Source organism: Macrobrachium rosenbergii, chromosome 12 (assembly GCF_040412425.1).
Source record: "Macrobrachium rosenbergii isolate ZJJX-2024 chromosome 12, ASM4041242v1, whole genome shotgun sequence".
NCBI lineage: Eukaryota > Metazoa > Arthropoda > Malacostraca > Decapoda > Palaemonidae > Macrobrachium > Macrobrachium rosenbergii.
The window spans coordinates 23,868,001-23,895,011 of NC_089752.1; the positions used below are offsets into that span (position 1 = coordinate 23,868,001).

The 27,011-nt window shown below is 36.9% G+C and overlaps 1 protein-coding gene and 1 long non-coding RNA gene across 3 annotated transcripts in view; one reads left to right on the plus strand and one right to left on the minus strand.

Moving 5' to 3' along the window:
* Window positions 1-450: 450 nt before the first annotated feature.
* LOC136844445 (uncharacterized) lies at window positions 451-21,765 on the minus strand. The gene is made up of 6 exons (XM_067113691.1): window positions 21,399-21,765; window positions 12,722-12,771; window positions 4,932-5,031; window positions 1,729-1,844; window positions 1,073-1,222; window positions 451-667 (listed from the first exon to the last, which is right to left on the minus strand). The coding sequence occupies exons 1-6, from the start codon at window positions 21,493-21,495 to the stop codon at window positions 620-622; spliced, it is 561 nt and encodes a 186-aa protein (XP_066969792.1). The 5' UTR covers window positions 21,496-21,765; the 3' UTR covers window positions 451-619.
* The window catches only part of LOC136844446 (uncharacterized), a 62,345-nt gene continuing 42,066 nt past the window's right edge, over window positions 6,733-27,011 (plus strand). For both annotated transcript variants that reach the window (XR_010854884.1, XR_010854883.1), the window contains exon 1: window positions 6,733-6,955. This is a non-coding gene — a long non-coding RNA (uncharacterized lncRNA). The remainder of the gene's footprint in view (window positions 6,956-27,011) is intronic.

Sequence of the window (27,011 nt, forward strand, 5' to 3'; positions counted from 1 at the left end):
TTTTTAGGAAAATCAGAAATACCGAAGACTTATTTTTTTTTACATATGCGTACAGTATTCCAAAACTAATCTTGCCTATATATAGCTTGCATGAAACAATATGCAAGAGGAAAATTACACTTATTGCTTAAGGTCATGTAAAGATGTGAAAAAACTTTAATATAAACAATTTGTCGTTCTTAGGAGCTAAATCATTTTCCTGGATAGTGAGTTAGTGGCCTTATTGTTGTAACTTTTTTTGTTAATTAATTTTTTTTTTCTTTTGCAAACGTGAAAATGTGTGTTTGAAATAAAATCTTCTATTAGAAATTCAATTTTAGTCTCCACATTTCACAGTCTATTGGTCCCAGAGAACAAGTTAAGTTTAACCAGACCACTGAGCTGATTAACAGCTCTCCTAGGGCTGGCCCGAAGGATTAGACTTATTTTACGTGGCTAAGAACCAATTGGTTACCTAGCAACGGGACCTACAATCCAAATAACTTGATAACAGAGTTAATGAGAAAAATTTTTTGTCTATGTGTTCTGAAATCAAACCTCCTTCTGTTAGAGATTCCATTTTAGTCTCCAGGAAGGGCAATCCACTCGAAGAAGATGATAATCAAAGCATTTGGTCTCCTTAAACCTTGACGCAGGCACGCACAAGGCATGTAGTCAGAGCGGCATCCTGAAAAAAAAAAAGTCCTTCTCAGTCATTTTTTTCCTAAGAAATTAATGGAATCAAAAGGAAAACATCCTGTCGTACGTAACGATGATTTTCCTTTCCCTTTTCCATTTTCCGTAAGGGTTCGTCCGATATATTAAGATTAATTGAAGAAAACCCGAGTCATCTTACTCATTTATATAATGGGACAACTTATTTATGAGGATGAGACTAACGACAACAGAACTATTCATTTACATTTGTTATCCATTCATGCCATAGATCTTAACGGTGCTGTTGACATCCCATCTCTCCACGTCCCCAAGAAAGAAGAGGAGGAAAGGAGAACGGGTAATTAACCCCGGACCTTTTCCTGTCTAGCTTATTAACAAAATTGCCAGAAGTGGAAAGACATTAATGAAGACCTACCGTTTCCTCTGGGCATTCTTGTATGGCAGTTATTACGTCCTGCAGCAGGTCATGCTCCTCAGATCCAATCCTCACTCCCGCCCAGGCCTCCAGCCACGCCCGCATTCCTCCTGGCACGCCCACAACTTCGGCGTCTCCGTTTAGCCATCCCTGGCGAATAGAAGGAAATTGGGTTAATTCCCCGGACACACATCGACTTAGAAATGAAGGGGATTCCAGGTTAATCAGTCTGGGTGATTATAAACACGCCACAGAGAGAATTGCCGACGAATCGACGAAAAGATTTGGCGTTGTCAAGGACGCTGCGAAGGACAGCTTTTCAAAGTAGGTTGGTCTCTCACTTAGAGCTCATTTCTGTCCTTTTGATGTCATTTAATATCGTACGTCACTGTCTCAAAATTGATTCATGACTGAAAAAAATGTAAGAATGAATGGTTGCGCATTCGCAATATTTTTTCCTCATCCTTAATGAGTATAACATTATGATATTTATTATTTAGTCTTTTCTGGTAGAAAGGGTCAATAATAGATAAACATAAAAAAAATAATATGTTTAATACTTTGACTTCATATTCAGCATCTAACTTTTAATCCATAATGTCTATTGAAAATTTTTTAATAATCTGTAAACAACATTAAGTAGTAAACAAACTTACGTGATTGGTTGAAGTTATGCACGACATGTAATCTGCCCAGAGGCTGGGGTCCGCCAGTATTGCTTGCACAAGGTCAGTAGTTGAATTGTCCTTCACAAGTACGAACGCTTCTCCAACTGTTATGGATGCAAGAAAATAATTAAGCTTTAAACGTGAATTTGGACATTCAAGAAGAAAGTAATTATGCTTTAAGTGTGAAAACGGAAATTCAAGAAGAAAATTGTGCTTCAAGTGTGAGAACGGAAATTTACCTACAAACCGACTACTCCAAACCTATCTCTCCATGCATCTGATACTACTATTTGATATTCATTTATTAATATATCAACAGAGTGACCGAAGGGGAGGGCAAAACCGTGGGTCGAGTCAGGAAAGACGCTGCACCCTATGATAGGTTAGGTTAGGATCTGGTTAGGTTGCATCCCTTAAACCGAAATTGCCTCACCCTTTGGGTATGGTCAACAGAGATGTCGGTTCCTACATAGCCAGTGCAACTTACTACCGTACGGGACGACTGTAATATACAAGCTGCGAGTGTATGTGAAAGAAGATGCGTTATGCAGCATGTGTAAAAGATGCGGGGTGTATTTACTGCTGGCAAGTCTGATAAGTAGACGTAAGAGGTAGTTACGAGGCTCTGAGAGTTTTCCATTTCATACAGGTCCTTGATACAGCGTCAAGAAGATGAATGAGGTGCTTTCGTTCAGCTTTACTAGCAGGAGACAGGGTTCGGTTCCCAACGAGGAGGAATGCCTTAATCACACTCCCTTAAAAAATTGCTCAGCCTCTGTTGACTTAAGTGGTGAGTTATGTACCTGATAGTTAACTGAAAGCCAGAGAGGCTGGAAGACAGACAGACCGTAAGTATGTGTGTGTGTGTGTGTGTGTGAGAGAGAGAGAGAGAGAGAGAGAGAGAGAGAGAGAGAGAGAGAGAGAGAGAGAGACTATTGTTGTAAAAATAAAGCTCAAGGTTCACTTTCATGACGGCACTAAATTATACACATACGCAAAACGTCTCTAAATAAATGAATATATAAATGATTAAGCAGAGAAATAGACTGAGAATGCAAAAAATTCGAACCATCGTTGACTTTTCTCTAATAGTAACGACGCTATACCTTGGAGCTACAGCAAGTCCAAAAGTAGAGGTAATCATGGCTAATGGGTGATACTGCAAATACTGGAAAATAACAATATTGAAATCAACAAGTAAAGCAACACAGTATATTAAGAGTAAAGAGAACTAGACCATTTTTAGGTCCTGTCTGGAGTAAGAAATATGAACTGGAATTATTCAGTGACAGTGTTGAAAAGCGGAAGAAAACCAGAGGGCGTGACCTGACAATCAAGGTAATTGAACGTGACGTAAAAATGAAGGAACGAGGAGCAATTCGAAAAGTAAACGCGGTGTTTTTCTTTTAGAACAAATCTAATGTTTGATTCAATTGTTACCTTGATGTTTTACGTTGATACAAAGAAACAATACGTTCACACAACTGTTCAAATGTTGCATGATAACATACACAAAGCGTAGCTTCGTCGTTTCCATTCCTTAATTTACAGTAGTCCTTTCATTGTTGGAAATGAATGTTGGCAGCAGTTCAACATGAGTGTCGCCAGTTTTAGTTTTTTTAAATGTATTGGCAGCACTGGTTGCCAACGCTGCTTTGAATGAGGCTCGAAAAGCCTCAAGTAGTCAACGAAAAGAGCAATTACGAAAACTCCTGACCTTTCTTCTTTCTCTTAAACTTTCTCCCCTCCCTAATTCTTCCTCTTCCTCTCTCTCTCTCTCTCTCTCTCTCTCTCTCTCTCTCTCTTCTCTCTCTCTCTCTCTCTCTCTCTTCACTGGGTGACTGGCTCCTTTGTGTCTCCCTTGACAAGTCCAACTTGCAAGGCTCGGTGAAAGGCGGACTACTTTATAAACAAAGAGACATCAGATATCTCAGAAAAAATATGAATTTGCTTTTGCTGTTGTTGTTTTTATTATATATCAGTGGTCCGTGTCTATTAACGTTGACAGTATGTTGAACTGACTAAGTGCCTCTTTTTATCATGTTTTAAATGTCTGCCTCTGAAATACTGACAATAGTTACCACTGATATCGTAATTCTGATCTCAACAGCACAGGAGAACAGATCTCGACTTACAAATTCGTTACAGAAACCAATTTAAAAGCAGAAGTTAACAGACTCACCTGTGGAATCAAGTATTCCGGTCTTGTTTGCCAACTTTCTTGGCCTTTTCTCTTGGATATATGACACAGATATGTAATTTACATCTGTCTGAATCAGTAGGACTTGAAATGGAGCTTCGAATTTCAGTACACCTGCAAGTTCACCTGGCCATGTATATTCATTGCCTTAGTATATCTGCTTGCACATGACTAAACAAAATCACTGTGGGGCAATTAAGATTTCAGGTTTGAAAAAGACTGGAAAAACCAACAGGATCTCAAAACCAGTAAAAATTTGGATTGCAACATAAGGGTGAACCTCTGGAAGTGAATTAGAAAGGTATTTGAGACCTGAGATACAATTCATTTCCTTTTAGAAAGATGGAACGTTACACGAACAAAGGTGACGTTAAGAATTTTCCTTACCTGGGCTTTGCTTTTCAAGCTTATTTAAAAGGGGAGAGAAAGGATCAAACTGAAGTTAATGGAAGTCGAAATAGCTTGAGTGTTCATTGTAGGTAAAGGTTTTTTCTTCTGAGACGCCATTGAAATTTGGAGTCTCTAACAGGTAAAACGAATAAAAAAAAAAAAGAGGGAAATACGAATTAAGATCAAAAGGAACAGTTCCAAGGAAAAATGAAAATAAAAAGTTGACATCAACCAACAAAGTGATCGAATTCCTTGCATATTTTTTTTTTAGATTCCCTTCAGTTAAAACGGAACCAATTAAGCAAGATAGGAGTTAATTAATTACTGACGCTGTTCACCCAAGAGTGGTCTAGCTTGAACTTTGAAACCCCTAATTTATCATTAGAAAGAAAAAGGACGAAAACAAAACAAAGAACAGCTTTAAGCCCAACCGAAGGCAGTAAGAACTTCTGAATATTCCAAGATTCACTGGAACAAATACCAGGTCAAACTGCAGTTAATAAGGTCCTATCAACAGAATGCCTGAGGAGCCATGAGAACGAATAGCTTGCAAGAGACCTTTCTTTTGAGATTCTCCGGTGACTGATGATTCTGTACATACCTTCTGGCATAACGGCGCCAATTATTTGAGTGCATTTCTCGGCAGCATCCCGGAATTCAGATAAGGTCGATGGGGAGAAGGCGTTCCGGCAGAGGTCAGCCTGTAATGATTGCATGTGAATTATTATTATTATTATTATTATTATTATTATTATTATTATTATTATTACGTGTCATAGGCATTGGGACCTGTCCCTCACTGGCTGTCGGCCTAAGAACAGATCAGCGCCTGCCCTATGAGCCTACAGAGGCGCAGGAGGACTTTAACTTTAACTATTATAGAACTTCATATGTAACGAGCCTAAAAGGCGAATGACTAGCTGTTGTAAAAAGCTTTCACAGATTCGTGTAACGAATTATGATTTTAATGCCAGAAATGTATTAGGATAAAGAAGCTAAGAGAAACGAAGAGATTATTGAAGGAAATACTTTTAAAATAAGTCAGGCAAAGTAAGAAAAAAACTTTTAGTTATGTTGATTACATTATGGATTGGTTCATTCTCAGTCAAATTTGAACCAGCGACAACCCATTTATTGCAGTTTTCATGCGAAAGGATTAATAGGATCGTCCCTAAATTTCTGGAAAGTACAGTCCACACACGTGCTTAATGAGATATATTTTTCTATTATGTAAACATAAACATTTGAATTTTATACACACACATTATATATATATATACATATATATATATATATATATATATATATATATATATATATATATATATATATACATTATATATGTATATATATATATATAACAGTATATATGTATATATATAATATGCGTATAAAATTCACATTAACATAACTTACAGAATAGAAAAAATATATCTCATTAGGCATGTGTGTGAACTGTACTTTTCAAAGGGACGATCCTGTATCTTTCATGAAAACTTTCAATAAATGGGTCGTCGCTAAGTTCAAATTTGACTGAGAATGAATTAATCCGAAATATAATCAACATACCTAAAAGTTTTTTTCTTACTTTGCCTGACTTATTTTAAAAGTATTCTCTTCGATAATCTCTTCGTTTCTCTTAATTTCTTTATCATAGTACATTTCTGGCATTAACATCATATATATTTATATATATATATATATATATATATATATATACTGTGTGTAAATAGCGTGTCTGTGTATATATAAATATAATCTTTAACCATGGCTTAGATGCCAATGTACCTGCAAATATATATTACTCGTAAATACCTCCATACCACCTTTCCACTCACGCCATTCATTCTTTAAGCAATATTTCGAAATACAAATATATAAGGTATTACTTCACATCGTCGACTATATTTTGTAAAAAATTTTCTTATTAAAAAATCTGAGTCCTTGCATTCTAATGACAGGCGCGATGCACTTTAATAAATGTAAAGATTAAATGTATGCATTACACGAAAAATGCAATTCTGGTCAGCATGTATATAAATATTCAGAGATCAAAAAAGAATCGATGATAATACAAGAATCAGGAACTACTTTCTTGAATGACTTTTTGAAAAATTTTTGTTTTTCGTTTTCGTGGTAAAACTCGCTAAGTGAGAGTTATGAACAGCATGCTATCATAATACTAGAAATTAGGATAACTTTTGTTCCTGCATATGAAATGAAAACAAAGTGAAACTGAATCGCAACACAAAATGAACACGAATTAAGGAAGATTAACAAAGTTCAAAGATAATCCGAAGAAGAAAAACAATGCTAAAGTCTGGAAAAATACAGATTAAGGTATAAAAATAATAGAATCCTCGAATCTTACCGCCAGTTGAAAAGAAGACATATTACCAAAGAACTCATACCAGATCTTTGTAAACAAAATAGTCTGTCTTTAGGCTAAACAAATTCGGGTGACAGTGTTGTAAAGTTTGATTGTTTCAAAATGCGGTGAATGATCCCATGTATCTGATAGGACAGTAAATCAGATATACATATATGGGAGGTATGAATTAAGATCAACCGGAAGAGCAGGATGAACAAGAATTAAGCTAGCCTAATAAGTCTGAGATGAACTAAGTAGGTGTTCCTTCATTTCATATTTATTCGGGGGTACATTTGTTCATTAACCCTCTTCTCTGTATTCTAACCCAAGTTCTTACTCCAATTTATCTCGCCCCTCCCCCCATATTTTATTGCCTTTTTATTCCAAGTTTTGAGTAACCCAACTCGTCCTCCTTCCCACCTGCACGTGGTCAACCTGTTAGGCCAAGTAAACACGCGTGAAATGTTAACCTGTTAGGCCAAGGAAACGCGTGAAATGTTAACCTGTAAGGCCTAGCAAACACGCGTGAAATGTTAACCTGTTAGGCCAAGCAAACACGCGTGAAATGTTAACCTGTTAGGCCAAGGAAACGCGTGAAATGTTAACCTGTAAGGCCTGGCGCTGAAATGTTAACCTGTTAGGCCAAACAAACGCATTGAAATGTTAACCTGTTAGGTCAAGCAAGCAGCGTGAAATGTTAACCTGTTAAATAAGCAAAACGTGAAATGTTAACCTGTAAGGCCAAGCAGACACGGCAGAAATGTTAACATGTTAGGCCAAGCAAACGCGCGTGAAATGTTAACCTGTTAGGCCAAAACAAACACGCGTGAAATATTTAACCTGTTAGGCCAAGAGGAAAGCACATTGAAATGTTAACCTGTAAGGCCAAGCAAACACGCGTGAAATGTTGACCTGTTAGGCCAAGCAAACACGCGTGAAATGTTAACCTGTTAGGTCAAGCAAACGCGTGAAATGTTAACCTGTTAAGCCAAGCAAACACGTGAAATGTTAACCTGTAAGGCCAAGCAGACACGCTTGAAATGTTAACATGTTAGGCCAAGCAAACGCGTGAAATGTTAACCTGTTAGGCCAAGCAAACACGCGTGAAATGTTAACCTGTAAGGCCAAGCAGACACGCTTGAAATGTTAACATGTTAGGCCAAGCAAACGCGTGAAATGTTAACCTGTTAGGCCAAGCAAACACGCGTGAAATGTACTCGTACTTTCCATCATTTGCTACAGTTTTGAAAACTTTTTTTTTTTAAATTAAATTTCACTTGAATATAATTAGAAACAGCATCACTTATATTGGTTGGCTTCAATACCTCTTGGCCTGGGGCATTTTCCTATAAATTAACCTTGACAACAGTGACCTTATTAATTGTGACGATAGCAAAAATACCAGTAATGAGTTAACTGATTATAAATTACATGAGCTAGATTGTGATTTGGAGGTGAGTTCTCCCCTAAAGGAAACTTTTACTAAATGTTTCATCAGGGCGACTCCAAAAGGTCAAACTGAAGGAAAACTTGGTAAAACATAATTTGTTGTTTAAGTGCACTGTTTTCAAGAAACTTAAGTCACCAAATGCAAAGCCAAGCTTTGGTACCAGATTCCATACCCTACCCATCCTTCTTGGCTATGGTCATAGGCTAATCTAATCAAATGCTAGTCCAAAGTAGGCTAGGTTAAAATTACTTTTACAATAGTTTAGGCTTAGCTGGCCCAGTTTCTGTCCTAGAACTTTACTTCTATCAGAGAATGGGGTTAATATATATATATATATATATATATATATATATATATATATATATATATATATATATATATATATATATAAATAATTTCTCACTGTAGTTATGAACCATATATTTGTTGGTTGCTTATTAAGTTTTTTAGGATTCTTATCAAATTTTTTTAGGTCTCAAGTTATTTTTGGTATTTTTTATCATTTGTGCCAAACACTTGTTTTTGTATTTCCTCTACCTATATATACTGGATATCTAATAATATGAAGTGGCTCAAATGACAAACCATGGCTTTTGGGTGGGGGAGTGTCAAAGTTAGTGAATTGTGCTAAGAGTGCAAATTATAAGATAAGCAATTGCAAAATGCAAGGTTCATATGTAAACATTTGGTAACAATCACAAAATGGATTTTAAAGCACAGAGATTTGGCAAGTGTAACGTGATGGATACATTTAACCTAACCTAATGTAGGTTGTTGGATCCTGTTTGACTAGTCTTGCAACCTAACCTGACCTAGAGCTTTGTAAATTATAATTTGCATCCTAACTATACCAAACTGAGGAAGCTAGGTCATACCTGGCTGTGTCTCTTGGACCCCCTTAACCTACCCTAAGTATGTACAGTATTAGTTATTCCTAACCATCATTTCCTGACATTGGGCTTGTGGTTATATTTATGTTGTCAGAATAAGTAAAGAGGGCTGACTCTTTACTATTTGGGCTACCACCTGATCTTCATAAATCACAATAAGGCCTCTGGAATTCTGACTATAAATTTACAAGCTGGTTGATAGATTTCTCAGTTGTTTTAGTGAGGTCGAGGTTATTTGCAGCAGTTACGGTGATATGTGAAGTGTAATTCTTCAAGTCAGATAGGAATGTTGAACATATGGTTTCCCTTAAAATGTAGCTTAAACACTTTTTAAGACTTATTAGTTTCATTGAAAACTGCTTTATCATCATCGCCTCCAACTTACTGTATTGTGATGCAAGTTACCAAAGTGAAATTATAAAAATTTGGATAGTGATCGTTTAAAATGTTGTTGTTTCCATGTAAAAATTTCATAACTGTTTATGAATTCGTGATTTGCACTCAACACAATGACACATCCACTTTGTAAGTGAAGTCAGGAAGTCTAGCAAGAATGGAAAACTGGTGTCCATAAAAAATTCAGGAAATTCACACTGTCAACGTGTAAAGATTTTGTTGGCTAGAACACGTCCCAGCTATTACATTATAGAAAAATATAAGTGCCTAAGCCTTCCTAAACATTTTGCATCAAAATCTCTTCAAATGGATTTTGGCCTTGATGTTTATATTGGATATAGATATTTGTTACTGCTATGTTATGATGCTCTGAAATTTTATCCTGATGAGAACACTATTTTAAAACAAGCTACAGTACTGATATAGAGTGCTGTATATAGTAGTAGTCTGTTTCAGTCTCTAAAGCTTGATGTTATCTAGGTAAATTACCGCATATTACCCATGCTCTTGCAAGACCTGTTTAACTTTTTCACATTTAGATAGTCATACATGTATAATGTGTATCGAGTTTAATCTGGAACCTAATCTCTTCCATAAGTTTGCCTAGGTTTCTGAAGCGTAGGTGTAACATTTCTCTTTGTCTGGTTAAATTAACACCAGTGCTTTACTCACAATGTTTGGTCAATTTCTTGTTTTGTTCTTGTCCATTGAGTCGTCACTATGCCTATTTAGGCTGTAACTCAGGCCAATCCGGTGCCATGAAGCTTAGGCCTATGCTAGTTCATGGGGGGTGACACCCTCATCTTTGGGGTTTTCTTATCATGCATTATTTTAATACAAGACAAGCCATTGCAATCTTGTAGTTTTTTTCAATATCGTCATATACACTTCCTCAAATATCGAAATCAAGTCAGTAATTAGGTCGTTACTCTACCGTTAGCATCCAATGTGTAGGCTATGTGAGTCTCTGCCAACCCTCTGTAGTGCCTTTTGTACATTACTCTCTCTAGCATGTTTGAAAGCACAGAGACCCAATATGATGTAAAACTTATTTTCATGAGGGCTTAATCGTTTGTTTGTTATGTATAGGCCTCCCAACATCTTTGAGGGTGTTCATATGTTTACAAGTGTCTGGTGTTTTCTGAATTCTGGCTTTACATGCAAATATATATATATATATATATATATATATATATATATATATATATATATATATATATATATATATATATATTTGCATGTAAAGCCAAATTCAGAAAATATATATATATATATATATATATATATATATATATATATATATATATATATATATATATATATATATATATATATTTGCATGTAAAGCCAAATTCAGAAAACACCAGACACTTGTAAACATATGAACACCCTCAAAGATGTTGGGAGGCCTATACATAACAAACAAAAACGATTAAGCCCTCATGTGAAAATGTTTTATCATCATAAGGTCTCTGTGCTTTCAAGCCTTGTAAAGGGACAAAAAGACTTCATTACTTCACATGGACTCTGAATGATAAGAAATATTCAAATGCTCTCTCTCTCATATAACACACACATTTGTTTTTTTTTTTTATTCTGGCAAAAATGTATCCAGTTATCGGCATCTTGATGATTGGTTGAATGTAACATGCTCTTATTGCTTCGTTATATTTCATAAAACATTGCTTGGTAAGCTGGTAATTCAGATGAAAGCTTCGTTGATAACACCGGTTTTTCTCACAAAAATATGTTTTGTCTGTCATTATTGCCAAAGATCTGAGTGGCAAAAATGTGTTCGGAAGTCCAAAGTAAATAATTTACCAATGCCGCCGAAGTAGCTAGTTTTCCATTGACTGACAATTAGCACAGTAACCCAGGCCTATCCTGTTTCCCAAGGCATTAAAGAAAATCGCTTTCTGTATTATAATGTAACGTCTGTCATATTTTTTAAAATAAAAAAATGTATTACTGCTCAAGACCAATACCGCAGAGACTTACATTTTAAGACGTGCAGTGGCGTCGCTATGTGGGTGCCAGAGGGGGCCCGGGTCCCCCCATCAGATGCATAGCCCCCCTACTGGCCCCCCAAGTTGAAATTCCTTTGTAGCTAAAACTTTAACCCTTACTGTGTCTGATACATTTGCATATAGTAAGAGTTGAAAATTAATTGAAAATTGAGCTCTGTAATTTCAAAAGCAGGTATACTAATTACTAATACTATTATTTTCCCTCATTCACATGGATATATACCTTCGAGAATAGTATATTTTACTAATTATAGAGTTGGTACATTAGTTTTGTGTAATTTTCTTTGGCCCCCTCAAAAAAAATATCTTGGCTGCATTGGGCCACCCCCAACTGATGGAATGCCAGCTACACCACTGCGTTTGCTCTGTAGCCGGTCAACTAACAAAGATGAATTCCCACGACGATATGGGTATTTTGATTCTTAGCTTATGTTTATACTCGTATGTGTATATTTGTCTTGGTTTAACAGAAAACGAAATGAAAGGCGAGTTTCCTTATCAACTAGTATCTTTTCTTATGAACCTGTGATTATCGTGAAAACCACAGGGAAACGTTATTGTTCTAATTTGAGGAACTAGGCAGAGCCGCAGCAGCTGTTGAATGCGATAGTAAGCTATAACGGTCGCTGTTTTTTTTTTTTTTTTTACCTCATGCAAGTTTCCACATCGTAATTTTCATCAATTCCAAGGTTTGAGTAAACTCTAGTCTTCAGAAAATGTTGATAGTTTAACGTTTCGTCCAATACTTAGTGCGATTTTGTTCTTATTTGCGTTAAAGTCTATGGAAAATATGTCTTGAATGAACTAGTGCGTATCCTTAGCCCATTTTAAGACCTTGACTTCGCCGGCTTGCTTTTTACATTTGGACTCATGAGCACATTTTCAGCATCACGGTAGTATTACTAAGAGACACCACGAATGTTTTTAGGGAGAAATTTGGATGGTTTAATAATATATATATATATGAAATATAAACATGGTTTGAGACTTAATACATTCAGCTAATCATCTTCAAACTTCCGACCATTTGTATGTGCATTTTTTCCGAAAGATTAGAAGGAAAGAAAGTAGTATAGGACTATGGTAGGTGAAATTACTCCCGCGAAAGGATTTACATGATAAATATATTATCAGAATTACATCTTGCATGATAAGTGCTGAAGTGTTCATTCCAGTTGTCGTTATTATTATTCTTTATGAACATTTCTCTGTCAATTAAAAATTGAAAGGCTATTGGCTAATTTAGCTGATACTTACCCTTTTCAGGCAGGTTTTGAATCCAAGAGGGGACTTCTCACAGATGGCTTCTGTAATAGAAAATAAAATCGTGGTAACGATGGTGAAAGTGACAGTGAGGGTGACTTTGGCACTGTTTGAGATGATAAGTTAAGAATCGTAGTTCAGAATTAAACGTCGTAATTAAAATATGAGATTTTTTTACGTTATTCCATCTTGGAAGTAAATTAAGAGATTTGGCATTGTTTTGTTTTTATTTAGTTTTTGAAAGTTAATGTTTTATAGGTCTGCTGACTTAATGTATTTCACTATGAACCAGTCAAATATACGTTATTGTATCTCTCTCTCTCTCTCTCTTAGAGTCTGTTATAATTACGGCATGGCATATAACCCATTTCTTAGGAACGACACCCCAAGGTGCATATAACGTATTCAACCTCCTTTTCATTACAGCAACTTGCTAGAATATTATTGTATTAGGTATAAATAATATTCAGCCTAGACAGATTTTGCTCTTACTCGTCTAAACTGGAAAGTGTTTTCTAGGAAATGTTTCCACAGTGTTTCAGGTCATATTAGATATTTTAATCTGTTATTTAAAGATTATTTAAAGAAAGTTAATTTGCCATCATACGTCTGGCCTTATAGCGATTCATATATATGACTGAAGCGAATTAAAACAAGGAACCCGTGATCTGTTTGCGATAATCAACAATAGTGTTTGCACATATTCTAATGGAACTTAACATGGGAAACAATCATAAGTGGTTGGAAATTGGATGCATTATAATTTGCTTATATAATACTTAGAATTCCTACGGTCGCCTTTATGATACCTACATCTCACCGAGAATGCTCACAGTTATATTAAGATATCTGCAGTTTGCTTCAGTTGACTATAGTTCATGTACTTTACCTTCAGTTTGCTACAGTTCTATTGAGCAATAATAGCTCTTCTGCCTATAATGTAACTATCAGTTCCGTAGTTACAAAGTCAACATTCCCATGCATTTACAGTTAATCGACTGTTTATTTTAAAGTTAAATCGAACATAGAGATCCGTAAATCCTTTAATTTTACTTCGGGATTGAACATTTCACTTGCATTGTTTTCGCTTCTCGCAAATGGTTTACCATTCGTTTAGAACGGCTCGCATGTTCACTAATTGATCAGTGGACCACCATGCGGGGTGAACAAGTCGATTTAAGCAATATATCGGTTTGCGATGTAGACAATATACTACCATAAGCGAAGAAATGTCTCTTGCTAAAAACATTTAATTTTATATGGACAGAATTTGTAGATATTTAGCCTCATTGTTGATGTCCCTTGCAGTCCATAACAAGCAACTGAGAGCCTATATACTAAAAGCTTGTTATTAGTTTGCTTTCGTGCAAAATTTGACTCATCGTTGTATCATGTCATTCGAAATACATTCAGTAACTTAAGCACTGCACTTACTTGTGTAAATGACGTGTCTTTTTATAAAGTAAAAGTACCGTTGTCGTTCAGATGATGGCGATTCAGTATCCTGATACAATATAAAATGGGTTCAGATACAGTATATTTACTTCCAGAGCTGTGTCCAAGTCCTGTACGGACTCTTAGAGCAAAGTAGTTGACAAATTCCAGCTGAGATGACTGTATCAAGAATTCCACTTCATGCTGTCTCTAATGCTGTTTATGCAGAGCGCTTTTACTTGTGAAATTCCTGATTATTTAAGATATATAACATAATGCATTCTTAAACGCTTCGTTATGATTCCCATTGTAATAAAGCAGTTGCCTATGAAAACATGTGGCCCACTTATTGCCGAACCTCGGGGAAGTATGCTCATTTCTCAGTTGATAACTCGTTATGATTGTATTTTATGTAGAATTGCTTTCACTTTGAACTTTGATTTTCCCCATGGGTATTTCCTTGTTGCTAGTTTTTCCCCGTGGGTACTTGCTTGTTGCTAGTCACATATACATTTTTTTCGAAGTCCCCCCCCCACTAACTTGGTCCTGTTGAACGTATGATTTCTTTCAACGATTGCAGCAAGCACTGGGCATATCCTTTGTCACACTCCTCTTTATTGACTCTATATATTCAGTTGCTCTGATTTGTTTCCCAAATGGCCTTTGTATTTTGCATTACCTGGTGTAGCAAGCCAGTCGATGTTTGGCTATTGCCATTTATGCGCACTTCAATTGAATGAATAACGATGATAATAACAAATGTCGATGTACGTACAGCTGTAGGTATCGATGGAGGCTATGAACCACATTTTCAGTCCCGCTCAATTCGAACTCTCTAATTGTTCTCCCGTAGCTGTCATGAAAGCAGTCGGCGCTATTACTTTTATTCCTTCACCGTTTTCAACATCGTATTGTTTGTCTCTGGCTTTTGTTCTAAAGTTCCTAAATCAAGGCATCGTGCTCAAGGTCGAGGTTCCAGTTATTCAAGATATTTTATCACAACTGTAATAATTATGAACTGACCTCTGTAAAACCAGACGTTGGGTAGTTTCCGGGTGTTTTATTTTTAAGTTTTGTCAGGAAATCTTTATTCTTATTCTTAATTTGAAATTGGGATAGAATTAAAGGATACTAACGGAGTTTATAAATGCTAACCTTAGAGTGGTCATAGTTAAACGTGGCAGAAAGGTACGAAGTAGTTTTGACATAATTAACGTTATCAGAGGTTAGCCATTAACCAAGAGCTCGATAAGTTTACAGTGCATCTCTCTCTCTCTCTCTCTCTCTCTCTCTCTCTCTCTCTCTCTCTGCAATTAAAGTGCACGTATTGCAAGTCTGCAAGAACTGCGTTTCACTTGATGAAATAGCTCCGTAATGTTGAAAATGAGATCATTCATTTTCGCAGGGAAAAATAACACACACTGCATTATAGACTTTAAATCAGTTTTGGTGAAATAAGCGCTGTCTGGTATGGCATTGTGAAACGCGCGGTTTTTCCCGCGGAATGAAAATTCTTTCTTAACCGCTGCTGCAGCTCTTCCCTGTCGTTTACAAGTCTAAAAGATTCCTGTAATAGCATGATATTTTGAGAGAGGTTAAGCACGATAACAATAGCTAATCGAAATAATTGTACAATTTTTCAGTAGTTTAGACTGCGAAATAGACAACGTCTTTCAGGCCTTATTAAATATCTGAGAGTTGTCGTCAGTCAGTGAGAAAGGATTAGACTAAAGAATAAAACTCGTGTGAACCTGATTAATGATAATAATAATAAAAAGAAGATTTACATATATTGAGCTTATCCATTCTAACGATTCAATTACTGTACATTAACTTGGAATGGTCATTCTAAAATTTCATAACGGCTGGAACAGAAACTCCAACAAACTGTCGTATTGTCTCAGGTCTTATCTGTGTCCATACAGTTATGTAGTCTCTGCTGTTCAACAGAGGAACTTCTCCTTCAGTTACCGTCTAAAAATTAAAGCAAAATACATAGCGATATTGATTGTGGGTCAAATTCTGAATGACGGTTAGAAAACATAGTCCAAGGAATTGTAACGCAATGCAAGATAAGAGCGTTTGGTAATGCCTGTGTGGTCATTTTATGCCGAATAATTGATATGTAGAATGAATGTGGTAATTGGCGTTCAGTCTAAGAGTTTTTTATATACATATAAATGGCGCCCTGCTTACAATACAACTGCACTGTGCATGCCGATTCAGTTTGAATATAATCGAAAGCGGTTTTTGGTAGCTCAGGAGATCCTTAGCTGAAATTCGAAACAAAAAAATTAAAGTTAAAGAATATTTCTCATCACATGCCATTAAAATGTTACGCACACATTATAATGGATTTCTTGAGAGAGAGAGAGAGAGAGAGAGAGAGAGAGAGAGAGAACGAACCGCAGTCACTCACCAGTTACTAGTTTAACTGCACATTGCGTCAGTCATACGGACGCAACTACGCACTTCTTTGGAAAACGTGATCTAACATTTTTACGGGCTGCTCTTACAAGCAAGAACCGGTGTTGGCTTAAGGCTTAGATTAATCTCACAACGAAGATCACTTTCGCCATTGAGCATTCTGAAAAAGTGTCACTGAATACAGCCGACAGATTTGATAAAAGAAAAAATAAGTCTAATCATGGAATTGATTTAGTGATTGATGATGTCGTTATCTGGCGTTACCCTGTAAGTGAAGACGAGATTGCAGAAAATCATTGTGTTTACGTATACTCTGAAAACGAGTGCATTCATGAAGTGGACTGGTGGTTAGTATGATTATGTAGAGTAATTTTGACTTCAAACCATTCAGTGGAAAAAGAAATTTGCCACAATTTCGACAAAACAATTCTATCATTACTAGGAAAGGGGTTCTTATTTCTCACAAACATCCTGAAGTCTCGGGTTATATGCGGTTAACTCTCTCTCTCTCTCTCTCTCTCTCTCTCTCTCTCTCTCTCTCTCTCTCTCTCTCTCTCTCTCTCGTTCTGAAATAGCAAATGATTTTGCATTAGCGATGTCTGAATTGTTGGATAAAAGCCTGATCTTTGAATTGAAGTTTTGTGTGTATTGAAAGCTAATTTTCCATTTTAATAATCCTGTCGACGTTATGACGAAGCATTTTAACAGATTTCATTTCGGACTATCATTTATCAAAATCAAAACTGAGAGCCAAATCATGAATACAGGTATTTCATAGATGAATTTTGTTATCGTACGTGACCGCAGCTTCAAAACCAAATGATTTCACTGGATTGCGAAAATATTACTGGGAAAAAAGTGGGACGGGATCTCTTAATGCGCAAGATATAAACATTTGGTGAAAATGTTCCTCCTCTGAGGTTGACAGACTTTCGTAGTGTTCTGTGCAATACCTGTTGTGGCTTTAAATGTTAGTGATTTGCTCCTTATTTATTCGTCTCTCAATGGTAAGTGTTAGAAACTCAATAAGGTGCGGTAGTTGTACTGTTGTAAGTTTCCAGGAGATAAATCCGTCTTTTCATCTCATAAGAGAACCTGCTGTGACATGGCTAAACAAATTCTGGGACTGAATTTTAAAGCAAGATAAAAAAAATTCTGGGCTGGAATTTTGTAGCACGGTAAAAAAAAATTCTAACTAGATTTCAAAACAAGGTTAAAAGAATTGTGGGGTTTAATTTTAAACCAAGGTAAAAAAAAAAATTCTGGGTCTGAATTTTAAAGCAATGTTTAAAAAATTCTGAGTCTGGATTTTGAAGCAGGGACGAGTGACCGAACCAGTGTCTTTGACCGGCTTAACGAGTATTTTCGGTAAAAAACAAATAGATTACAAATAAAGAGGAAATTTATAGGCAAGTGTTTCTGGAAGACGAACAGCGAGATTACATTTCTTCGTGATGTTTTCATAGTTTGTAACGCTTAGGGAATATCAACAGAGCTGCCAGTGAGCTTATGCTCGTATTTGAAGTCTAAATAGCAGTGTTAAAAACTGGATCACTTTTTACGAAAAGATTTTCTTTATAAATAAAATAATTGATGTTCAAACTCATTTTTTTGTAATTAAATTTTAATTGAAAGAAAGCCTATCAGACAGAACATCTTTGGGATAAATAATTAAGTTTTTTCTTCGTTGTAATTGACTGTTCCGTGAACACGGAAGTTCAGCCGACCTCTTGCAAACTGAACTTAAACCAAGCGGCTGTAGAGTCACCTCAGTAAATGATTATTGCTTACTCAGTTGCGTATTCAAAGAGTGCAAAGGCTAATTATGAAATATTTTTTTATTAACGAATATTGGAAGAGTAATATCATATTGAAAACGCGGAGCACAGAGACGAATGAAAACGAGAGAGGAAAGATTTTCATGAAACTGACAAAGCGTAATTTGAGGAATCTTGATAAAATTTGAGAAATGTTAATTTGAAGATATAACAGGGATCTCAAAAACTGAAATGGGAAAAAGCAGACGATTACGAAGCTGATCCAACAAAGAGACGTCTGAGAAATGAAGTTTACTGGTGTGTGATTGAAAATATTAAAGTCGTTATGGCTTGTATTGTAAAATTACTCTCTCGTTTCTGCGTGACATGGCTGTAATGGTTCTCAGTTTGATAGTTTTTGTTTTGCGTTTTCAAGGATATATTAAAAAAATTTGCCGCTATATTTTTAGACAAAATCTCTCTCTCTCTCTCTCTCTCTCTCTCTCTCTCTCTCTCTCTCTCTCTCTCTCTCTCTCTCTCTCTCTCTCGATGTGTAATCTCATGCAGAGGTCTAAATGATATAATAAAGGACCACTCACGATCAAAAGCAGAACGATTTGTAATTAACATTAAGAGCGTCCAGTTGCTTAATAAGATTTATATAATAGCAGTGATATTACAGGTACGTTTTAGGAGCTGGATGAATATTTGCTTATTAATTAAAAATTAATGGTGATTATGCTAATGATCGACCTGGAGCCTTTTCAAGAAAAAAGGGGGAAATGATGTGATGTTGAAATAGACTGCCATTGCGATTCCATATTAAAAACCAAGCGTTATAATAATAATAATAATAATAATCATTATGATCATTACCGCTTCTGTAGTGATTAATAAACAATATTTCCTTCGAGTTCAAACAGCGGAGGTTTTTAAAACTGACCTGCACTTTATTCTTGTTCATCATTTAATGTACAGTACACAATGACACAAGCATATAATAATAATAACAATAATATCTTTCTTCGACATCAGTTAGTGAGGGGATTTAAAACGAGCTTACTCTATATTGGTTTTCAATAATAATTTGATTTATATGTGGATTACTCTATGCTGTTCAAACACCAGTCCTCAGACTTGGAGTATTCAGTCATTCAGTCAGTTATTCAACGGGAGATCATCTCAAGTTCAGTACCGTGATATTTCTTCCGAAACTGTAAGGACATAATCTTATCCGAATGCGGTAATGACATTTAAAAACTTTCGTAAACATTAGCCGTTAACCTTTATTTATTTACGCATCTGAGGCGGTCAAGATAAAAAAAAAATAAATAAACTGACATTGCAAAGTAGAGGGATGAGGCGTGGGTTTTGGAAGACACTGAGTGTGATAAAGAAGACACTTTATAGGAGGGGAAAGCGTTTCACAAAAAAGTAGGGGCTGGGGGGAGACTTCAAGAGATAAGTGGAGTGGTATTCGTTTAGGGGGATCTTTTGAGGGAGATGCGGAGAGGGAAGCTTTATCAAGAGGCCTGGAAGGGGATACAGTGATGGATGTGCGAAAGAGGGATACAGTGGTAGAGCTGTGATGTGGATACAGTGATGAATGTGCGAAAGATGGATGCTGTGAAGGGGGATGCCGTGATGGATGTGCGAAAGGGGGATACAGTGATAGAGATGCGAAGGGATACATTGATGAATGTGCGAAAGAGGGGTACAGTGATAGAGCTGTGAATGGGATGCAGTAATGGATACAGTGATAGAGGTGCGAAGGGGATACAGTGATGAATGTGCGAAAGAGGATACCGTGATAGAGCTGCGAATGGGGATACAGCGATTGATGTGCGAAAGAGGGATACCGTGATAGAGCTGTGATGGGGATACAGTGATGGATGTGCGAAAGAGGGATACCGTGATAGAGCTGTGAATGGGATACAGTGATGGATGTGCGAAAGATGGATACCGTGATAAAGTTGTGAAGGGGATGCAGTGATGGATGTGTGAACGGATACAGTGGTGAATGTGTGAAATAGGGGTACAGTGATAGAGCTGTGAATGGGATGCAGTGATGGATGCACAAATGGGGATACAGTGATAGAGGTGCGAAGGGGATACAGGGATGAATGTGCGAAATAGAGATACCATGATAGAGTTGTGACGGGATACAGTTATTGATGTGCTAAAGAGGGATACTGTTACAGAGCTGTGAAGAGGATGCAGTGATGGATGTGCGTAGGGGGATACAGTGATAGAGGTGCGAAGGGGATACGCTGATGGATGTGCGAAAGGGGATACAGTGATACAACTGTAAAGGGGACACAGTGGGATGGATGTGCGAAAGAGGGATACCGTGATAGAGCTGTGAAGGGGGATACAATGATGGATGTGCGAAATGGGATACAGTGATATAACTGCAAATGGGACACAGTGGGATGGATGTGCTAAAGAGGGATACCGTGATAGAGCTGTGAAGGGGATGCAGTAATGGATGTGCGAAAGGGGATACAGTGATGGAGGTGCGACGGGGATACAGTGATGGGTGTGCGAAAGGGGGTACAGTGATAGAGCTGTGAGGGGGACACAGTGATGAATGTGCGAAAGAGGGATACCGTGATAGAGCTGTGAGGGGGATACAGTGATGGATGTGCGAAAGAGGGATACCGTGATAGAGCTGTGAATTGGGATGCAGTGATGAATGTGCGAAAGAGGGATACCGCGATATAGCTGTGAATGGGGATACAGTGATGGATGTGCGAAAGAGGGATACCGTGATAGAGCTGTGAATGGGATGCAGTGATGGATGTGCGAAAGGGGATAGATTGATAGAGCTGTGAAGGGGATACAGTGATGAATGTGCGAAAGAGGGATACAGTGGTAGAGCTGTGAAGGGGACACAGTGATGAATGTGCTAAAGGGGGACACACTGATGAATGTGCGAAAGGGGGATACAGTGATAGAACTGTGAAAGGGATACAGTGAAAGAGTGAACATATCCATCGCGCTGAAAATCAACTTAGCTCGACGTTACTTAGCAATCCACGAAGGCTACCTACTGGCAAAGAAGTTAGGACCGTAGATGGTGTCTGTAGGACAGACGTATCCTAATCCCCCGAAGACGAACAGAACTATCGCAACCACGGACACCTTCATCCTTCCTTTCCTTCGAGGTTCTTGTCCTAGAATAACGAGGATGGAAGGACAGGCCTTATATTTATCCCTCGCCGCAGTGAAGTGTCCCCCTTAAGTGCTATGTGCTACTTGTGGTTACCCCGCCTGGCTGAGTCTCCCTCGCGTGTGGTTAATGTGATGCTTAATTCGATCAAGTCCTTGAGAGTTAGATCCTGTTTACTAATTAGCTATGTCGAGATCAAAATAATAATTAGCTGGAAGCTCCGTGACATTAAGTTTTAGGTAACAACGTTGAGGTATCTTGGTGCAACCGAGTTAAATTTTTTGTTTTGTTTTATTTTGGTCATGTTTGAGAATCATGAATTGCTTTGGGGAAGAGAGAGAGAGAGAGAGAGAGAGAGAGAGAGAGAGAGAGATTCACTACCTAAAAAAATATTTAAACTAAAATCAACCAGTGGAGAGAGAGAGAGAGAGAGAGAGAGAGAGAGAGAGAGAGAGAGAGAGAGAGAGTTACATAACGAAAAACTGTATTCCTTTCACTGTCATTTGGGAATTTCGAATGGCTTCAAAGAGAGAGAGAGCGAGCTACCTAACGAACGTGCACATTAGGATGTTAAATTCTTAATTTTTGTGACAGAAAGCGTCGATTACATCTTAAAACTATCATGGAACGCGAACATCCCCTAAAGCCTTTGGATTTTTCGAACATGCGTCGATAAGTAACGCTCTGTCATCCATCCGGAGGTATCAATTAAGAGTTTGTGTCCCAGTTGTAACGTATTCCCGAAGGCGTAATTTCCAAGGATTTACCCGTAATCCGGACAATTTTTAAATTTTTTTTTTACTGTTTTTTTATCGTTTTTGCCGTTTACGTTGATTTAATTTAATTTTAAATCCTCTAATGTAAATTTTAATATATATCAGGAATCTATATGTATATATAATTTGTGTGTGTATGTGTGCGTATCCATATAAATATAAAGTTTTGTATATATTGCGCTGAATAATCCTGATGGGTTCTGGCGCTTGGTCTTCAAGACCTAAATTTCATAATCAATCAATAAATGTGTATGCAGTGCGGTATATAACTATTTCCATGTTGCTTATAATCAGAGAGTTGTGTACACAATTATAGCCAGGGTTTAGCGTCAAAGGTTTTATCGGGAAATGTGATCAGCACAGTGTCGGAGGCGTTTATCCTGTAGAGCGAGTGACTATTTCAATTGAACATCTGGGAACCGTCACAGCGTTATCTCATCCCTTTGAGCAATGTGAAGTTTATTCGGACTCCAGGCATTAAATGTTGCAGTGCCTCCATAAACACCTCAGCGTTGTTGTTGTTTATGGATAAGCTGGGGTTATGCCAGCACGGGCTCTTGCCGTAAGTAATTCTCGCCAGGACTCTCTACTGTCATTCTTTTTCTCCTACTGACGAGTGCCTTGGGGTTTGAAGAGTTTCGTAATCTTGCCTGTTAATCCTTTCGTTTCGCTTTGACCATCATTTCATTGGCACAACCATCAATAATAATTGTTTCATGTTCATACCCTTGTCATTCATATTCATTTAGAATTACTGGCGTGTGAAAATGAATGATAAGGGTATGAATATGAAAAAAGTTTTTATTGTTGATGATCGTGTCAGTGAAATGATTTATCGCTAAGAGTGAATTGAAAGGATTGAGAGGCGCGATTAAAAACTACTTTAAATCCCAAGGTAACCGTCAATAGGAAAAAAAAGAATGATAGTGGCGAGTCCTGGCGAGTCGCAGATAGCCATTCAAGACAGTGGTTGCAAACCCCGATGTTTTTTCTGGTATACCCAAAAAAGAGTGAAAAAAGAAAAAAACCGTTCTTTCCAAATGCCTGCATTCGTGTAACGAGTACTTTTAGTGTTCGGAGAGTGGTGGTATTAGCTAGCAGCCACTGCATAGCGACCAGTCCCCAAATGCATAGAGGAGGAAATTCAATACGCATTGCAATATATGACCTGACAAGGATAGGCCGATCATAAACAATACAAAGTGTATTTGCACGGAACGCATATAGCGGAGGCTACAAGCTCTCGTATTGCATAAAGTTCGCTTGCCGTAAAGTTATTGCTTGTAAAATGAAGCTGGGATTCTCTACAGGGCCAGATGAATGGCTGGCTGCAGGCTTTCCAGCAGAGGAAACAAACAAAAGGCCCTGATTGATCAAAAGTCTTTCAAGACCATTAAATTCTGTCCCTTGTGAGCGTGTTAGTGTGTGTGTGTGTGTGTGTGTGTGTGTGGGTGAATGGGCCAGGGAGGAGAGGAAAAGCCAAAGGTGTGGCTTTTGGTTTAGTGGTGATCCTTTTAGAGAAACCTAATGTGCTTCCCAGCTTACACTTATAAAAAGCAGTGTTTAGTACCAATTTCGATACTCGCCATTTCGTTTGCTAGACATTACTTAGTTTATTTAATGCTTATCTATTCATGTATTTACTTATTTTATATACCTGATTTGAAATGTCATCTTAATGGACGTCACATATCTTATGTTCAAAATTGTACATCTACAAAATATCAAAAGAAGTACGAATATTTGAGTGCCAGATTTTTTATAATAGGTTTTACGAGTAAGGCAGTTTTATCAGTCCGACAATAATACCTTGCCGGTAACGCCAGTTCTACCTGTAGCTATTTATTTGTTCGTGATTCAGTGTAATTGTGTTAATGTACTGATTGATGCAAGACTAATTGTAACTTTACGATTTCTTCGTGCGCTAAGGTAGTTTATGTTAACTATTATTATACGCTAACCTTCCGAGGACGTGAGTCCATGTCTGGGAACAGATATGCTCTGGCAACATATGCTAAAGGGAATGGATACATTATAAATATATATATATATATATATATATATATATATATATATATATATATATATATATATATATATACATACAGTATATACATACATATATATATATATATATATATATATATATATATATATATATTATATATATGTCTGCGTATGTGCGTGTGTATGAGTGGATATTTATATAGATATGTATAGAAATGGATGTAGATATTCCGGGAATGGAATGAAGAAACAGGCGTCATTCTTGCTTTAGCTGCTAGGTATATAAGATTAATAGGTATGACAGATGTCATCACTTGGCATTCATATCACCCAGTTCAACACTAATTTCTCCACTTAAACTTTCAATCTAATTCTCCTTTTAAACTCAGTTGCAATTTCATCATCCCGTGATTTAAACATTTGTAAACACTCACACTCTCCCATAGTTCATCATTATAGACATGGATGAGTATGTGAATCAAGTATTTAGTCTTGAAACTCAATTCTCTCTCTCTCTCTCTCTCTCTCTCTCTCTCTCTCTCTCTCTCTCTCTCTCTCTCTCCTCTCTCTCTCTCTCTCTCTCTCTCTCTCATATATATATATATATATATATATATATATATATATATATATATACACATTGTACATACGCATATATAATTTATATAAACACACACACACATATATATATATATATATATATATATTATGTACACGTTTACGTATGTCATATATATAGTGTATATATACAGTATATATATATATATACATACTGTATATATATATACAGTATATATTTATATATATATATATATATAGAGATATATATAGAAGAAGAAGAAAGAGAAGAAAGAAAGAAGAAGAAGAAGAAAATTTCTGCTGTGTGTACACAAGAATGAAGATATAACTGTACCGTAAAATTACACATGGAAGGTATTTGGTAACCGTATGATTATCCCAGAGATGGTACGCATCAAAATAGCATAAATAATCGCCAGGCCGTGTGTTCATTAAGAAGAAAACAAGTGACGCAAAACAGACCGTCAACTCAAAGCCGCAGCGACAGGATTTTACATCGCCATGGTGACGCTTATCGTCATATGCTTAAAAATGCTCCAATAGTAATACAAAGACGTCAGCCGGAAACTAATTAGTAGCCTATCCTTGGGATTGCGCGAATCGTATATTGATGTGTTTGATTGACCTTTGTTGCTTCTATTTTTCCACCCTTCCATTTATTTTCTTTTTGTAAATGACTTTTTTTTTATTTTTGTTCATTAACTTTCACCGTACGATTTTTTTTTTTTTTTGTCACAGTTCTTCGAAACGAGCTTTTATGGAAAAGTCATTACATTCGTCCCTGAGCTAAAGGTTAATGGGCAATGCATGGACCAAATAAAAGCGTGTGCATTATGTGTGTGTTTGTTGTTTCATATATTGTGAATACTTATAACTAATGAAGGACGAGTTTTGTTGTTGCACCATTCTGATCCGAATTAGGATCATATTGCGCTTGATTAGGGTAACGGTTGATTCGTCGGGGCTGAAAATTTTTCCCAGAAGTATGCAAAAAAAAAAGTTTTGCAAGTATAGTGGCGTCTCCACCAGTAGACAATAACACCTAAACCTAATAGTAATAAAGAGAATTAAAAATAAAGTCTGATAATATTCCTGTAGGCGCTGCTGGGAGAAAGGGAGCTGAGGTTGGTAACATGTACATACGCTACCCAGTCTAAGCGTGTCAGGCAGGGCAGCCGATCGAGGGCTACGGCCTACCCTGCCAAATCAAGTCCTTCAAAAAAAAGAAGGCATCGTGCTTACCCCATATAAAAATGGGAAAAAAGCACGTTAAAAACGAAGAAGATTAAGTAGACCATTATCACGCGTTCCATTAAATGACATACATTATAAAGAACAAAGCTCTTTGAATAAAAAACATTTACTTTTTGCGATCCGAATTAGATATGCATGTGATTTAATTGTTGCCGCTCAGTTCTTCATTGGAGGGTTGGGTAGAGCTCTCGGGTAGCACGCTGTTGGCCCAGCGTTCGACTCTCCGACAGGCCAATGAAGAATTAGAGGAATTTATTTCTGGTGATAGAAGTGCCATTTCTCGTCGCCAATGGTTTTCAGATTCCACAATGAGCTGTAGGCCCGTTGCTAGGTAACCAGCTGGTTCTTAGCCACATAAAATAAATCTAATCCTTCGGGCCAGCCCTAGGAGAGCTGTTAATCAGCTCGGTGGTCTGGTTAAACTAAAGTATAGTTATTTTATTTGTTGTGGCGCGGTGGTATGATTCTCGGCTACCAGTCGAGAGGCCTAAGTTCAAATCCTGCCATCAGTTAATAAAAAAAAAAAAAACGTAGGAAGATTTAACCATATTACAGATGTAGATGTATGCATGAGAAAGGTCACATAAATATTGTATGATTAGCTGTATAGAATACATTTCAGTGGCTTCTAGAAAACAAAATCTCGGGGCGTAGTTTATACCGTTATATGTGGTTGTTCTGTTGAGTGAAAGATTTCTTATGAAGCTAGTGAAATTTCTTTCTGTTATGCTTGTGTGCAGTTATACTCACTGATAATAACAATTATTTTATAACCCGAAAAATGGATTTAAGAGAAAAGTTATTAATAACTCCTCTGTGATTCAACGGTTATATCTCGAAGGCAATACACTGAATCAGAAGGGGCAGTCTATTCTTAT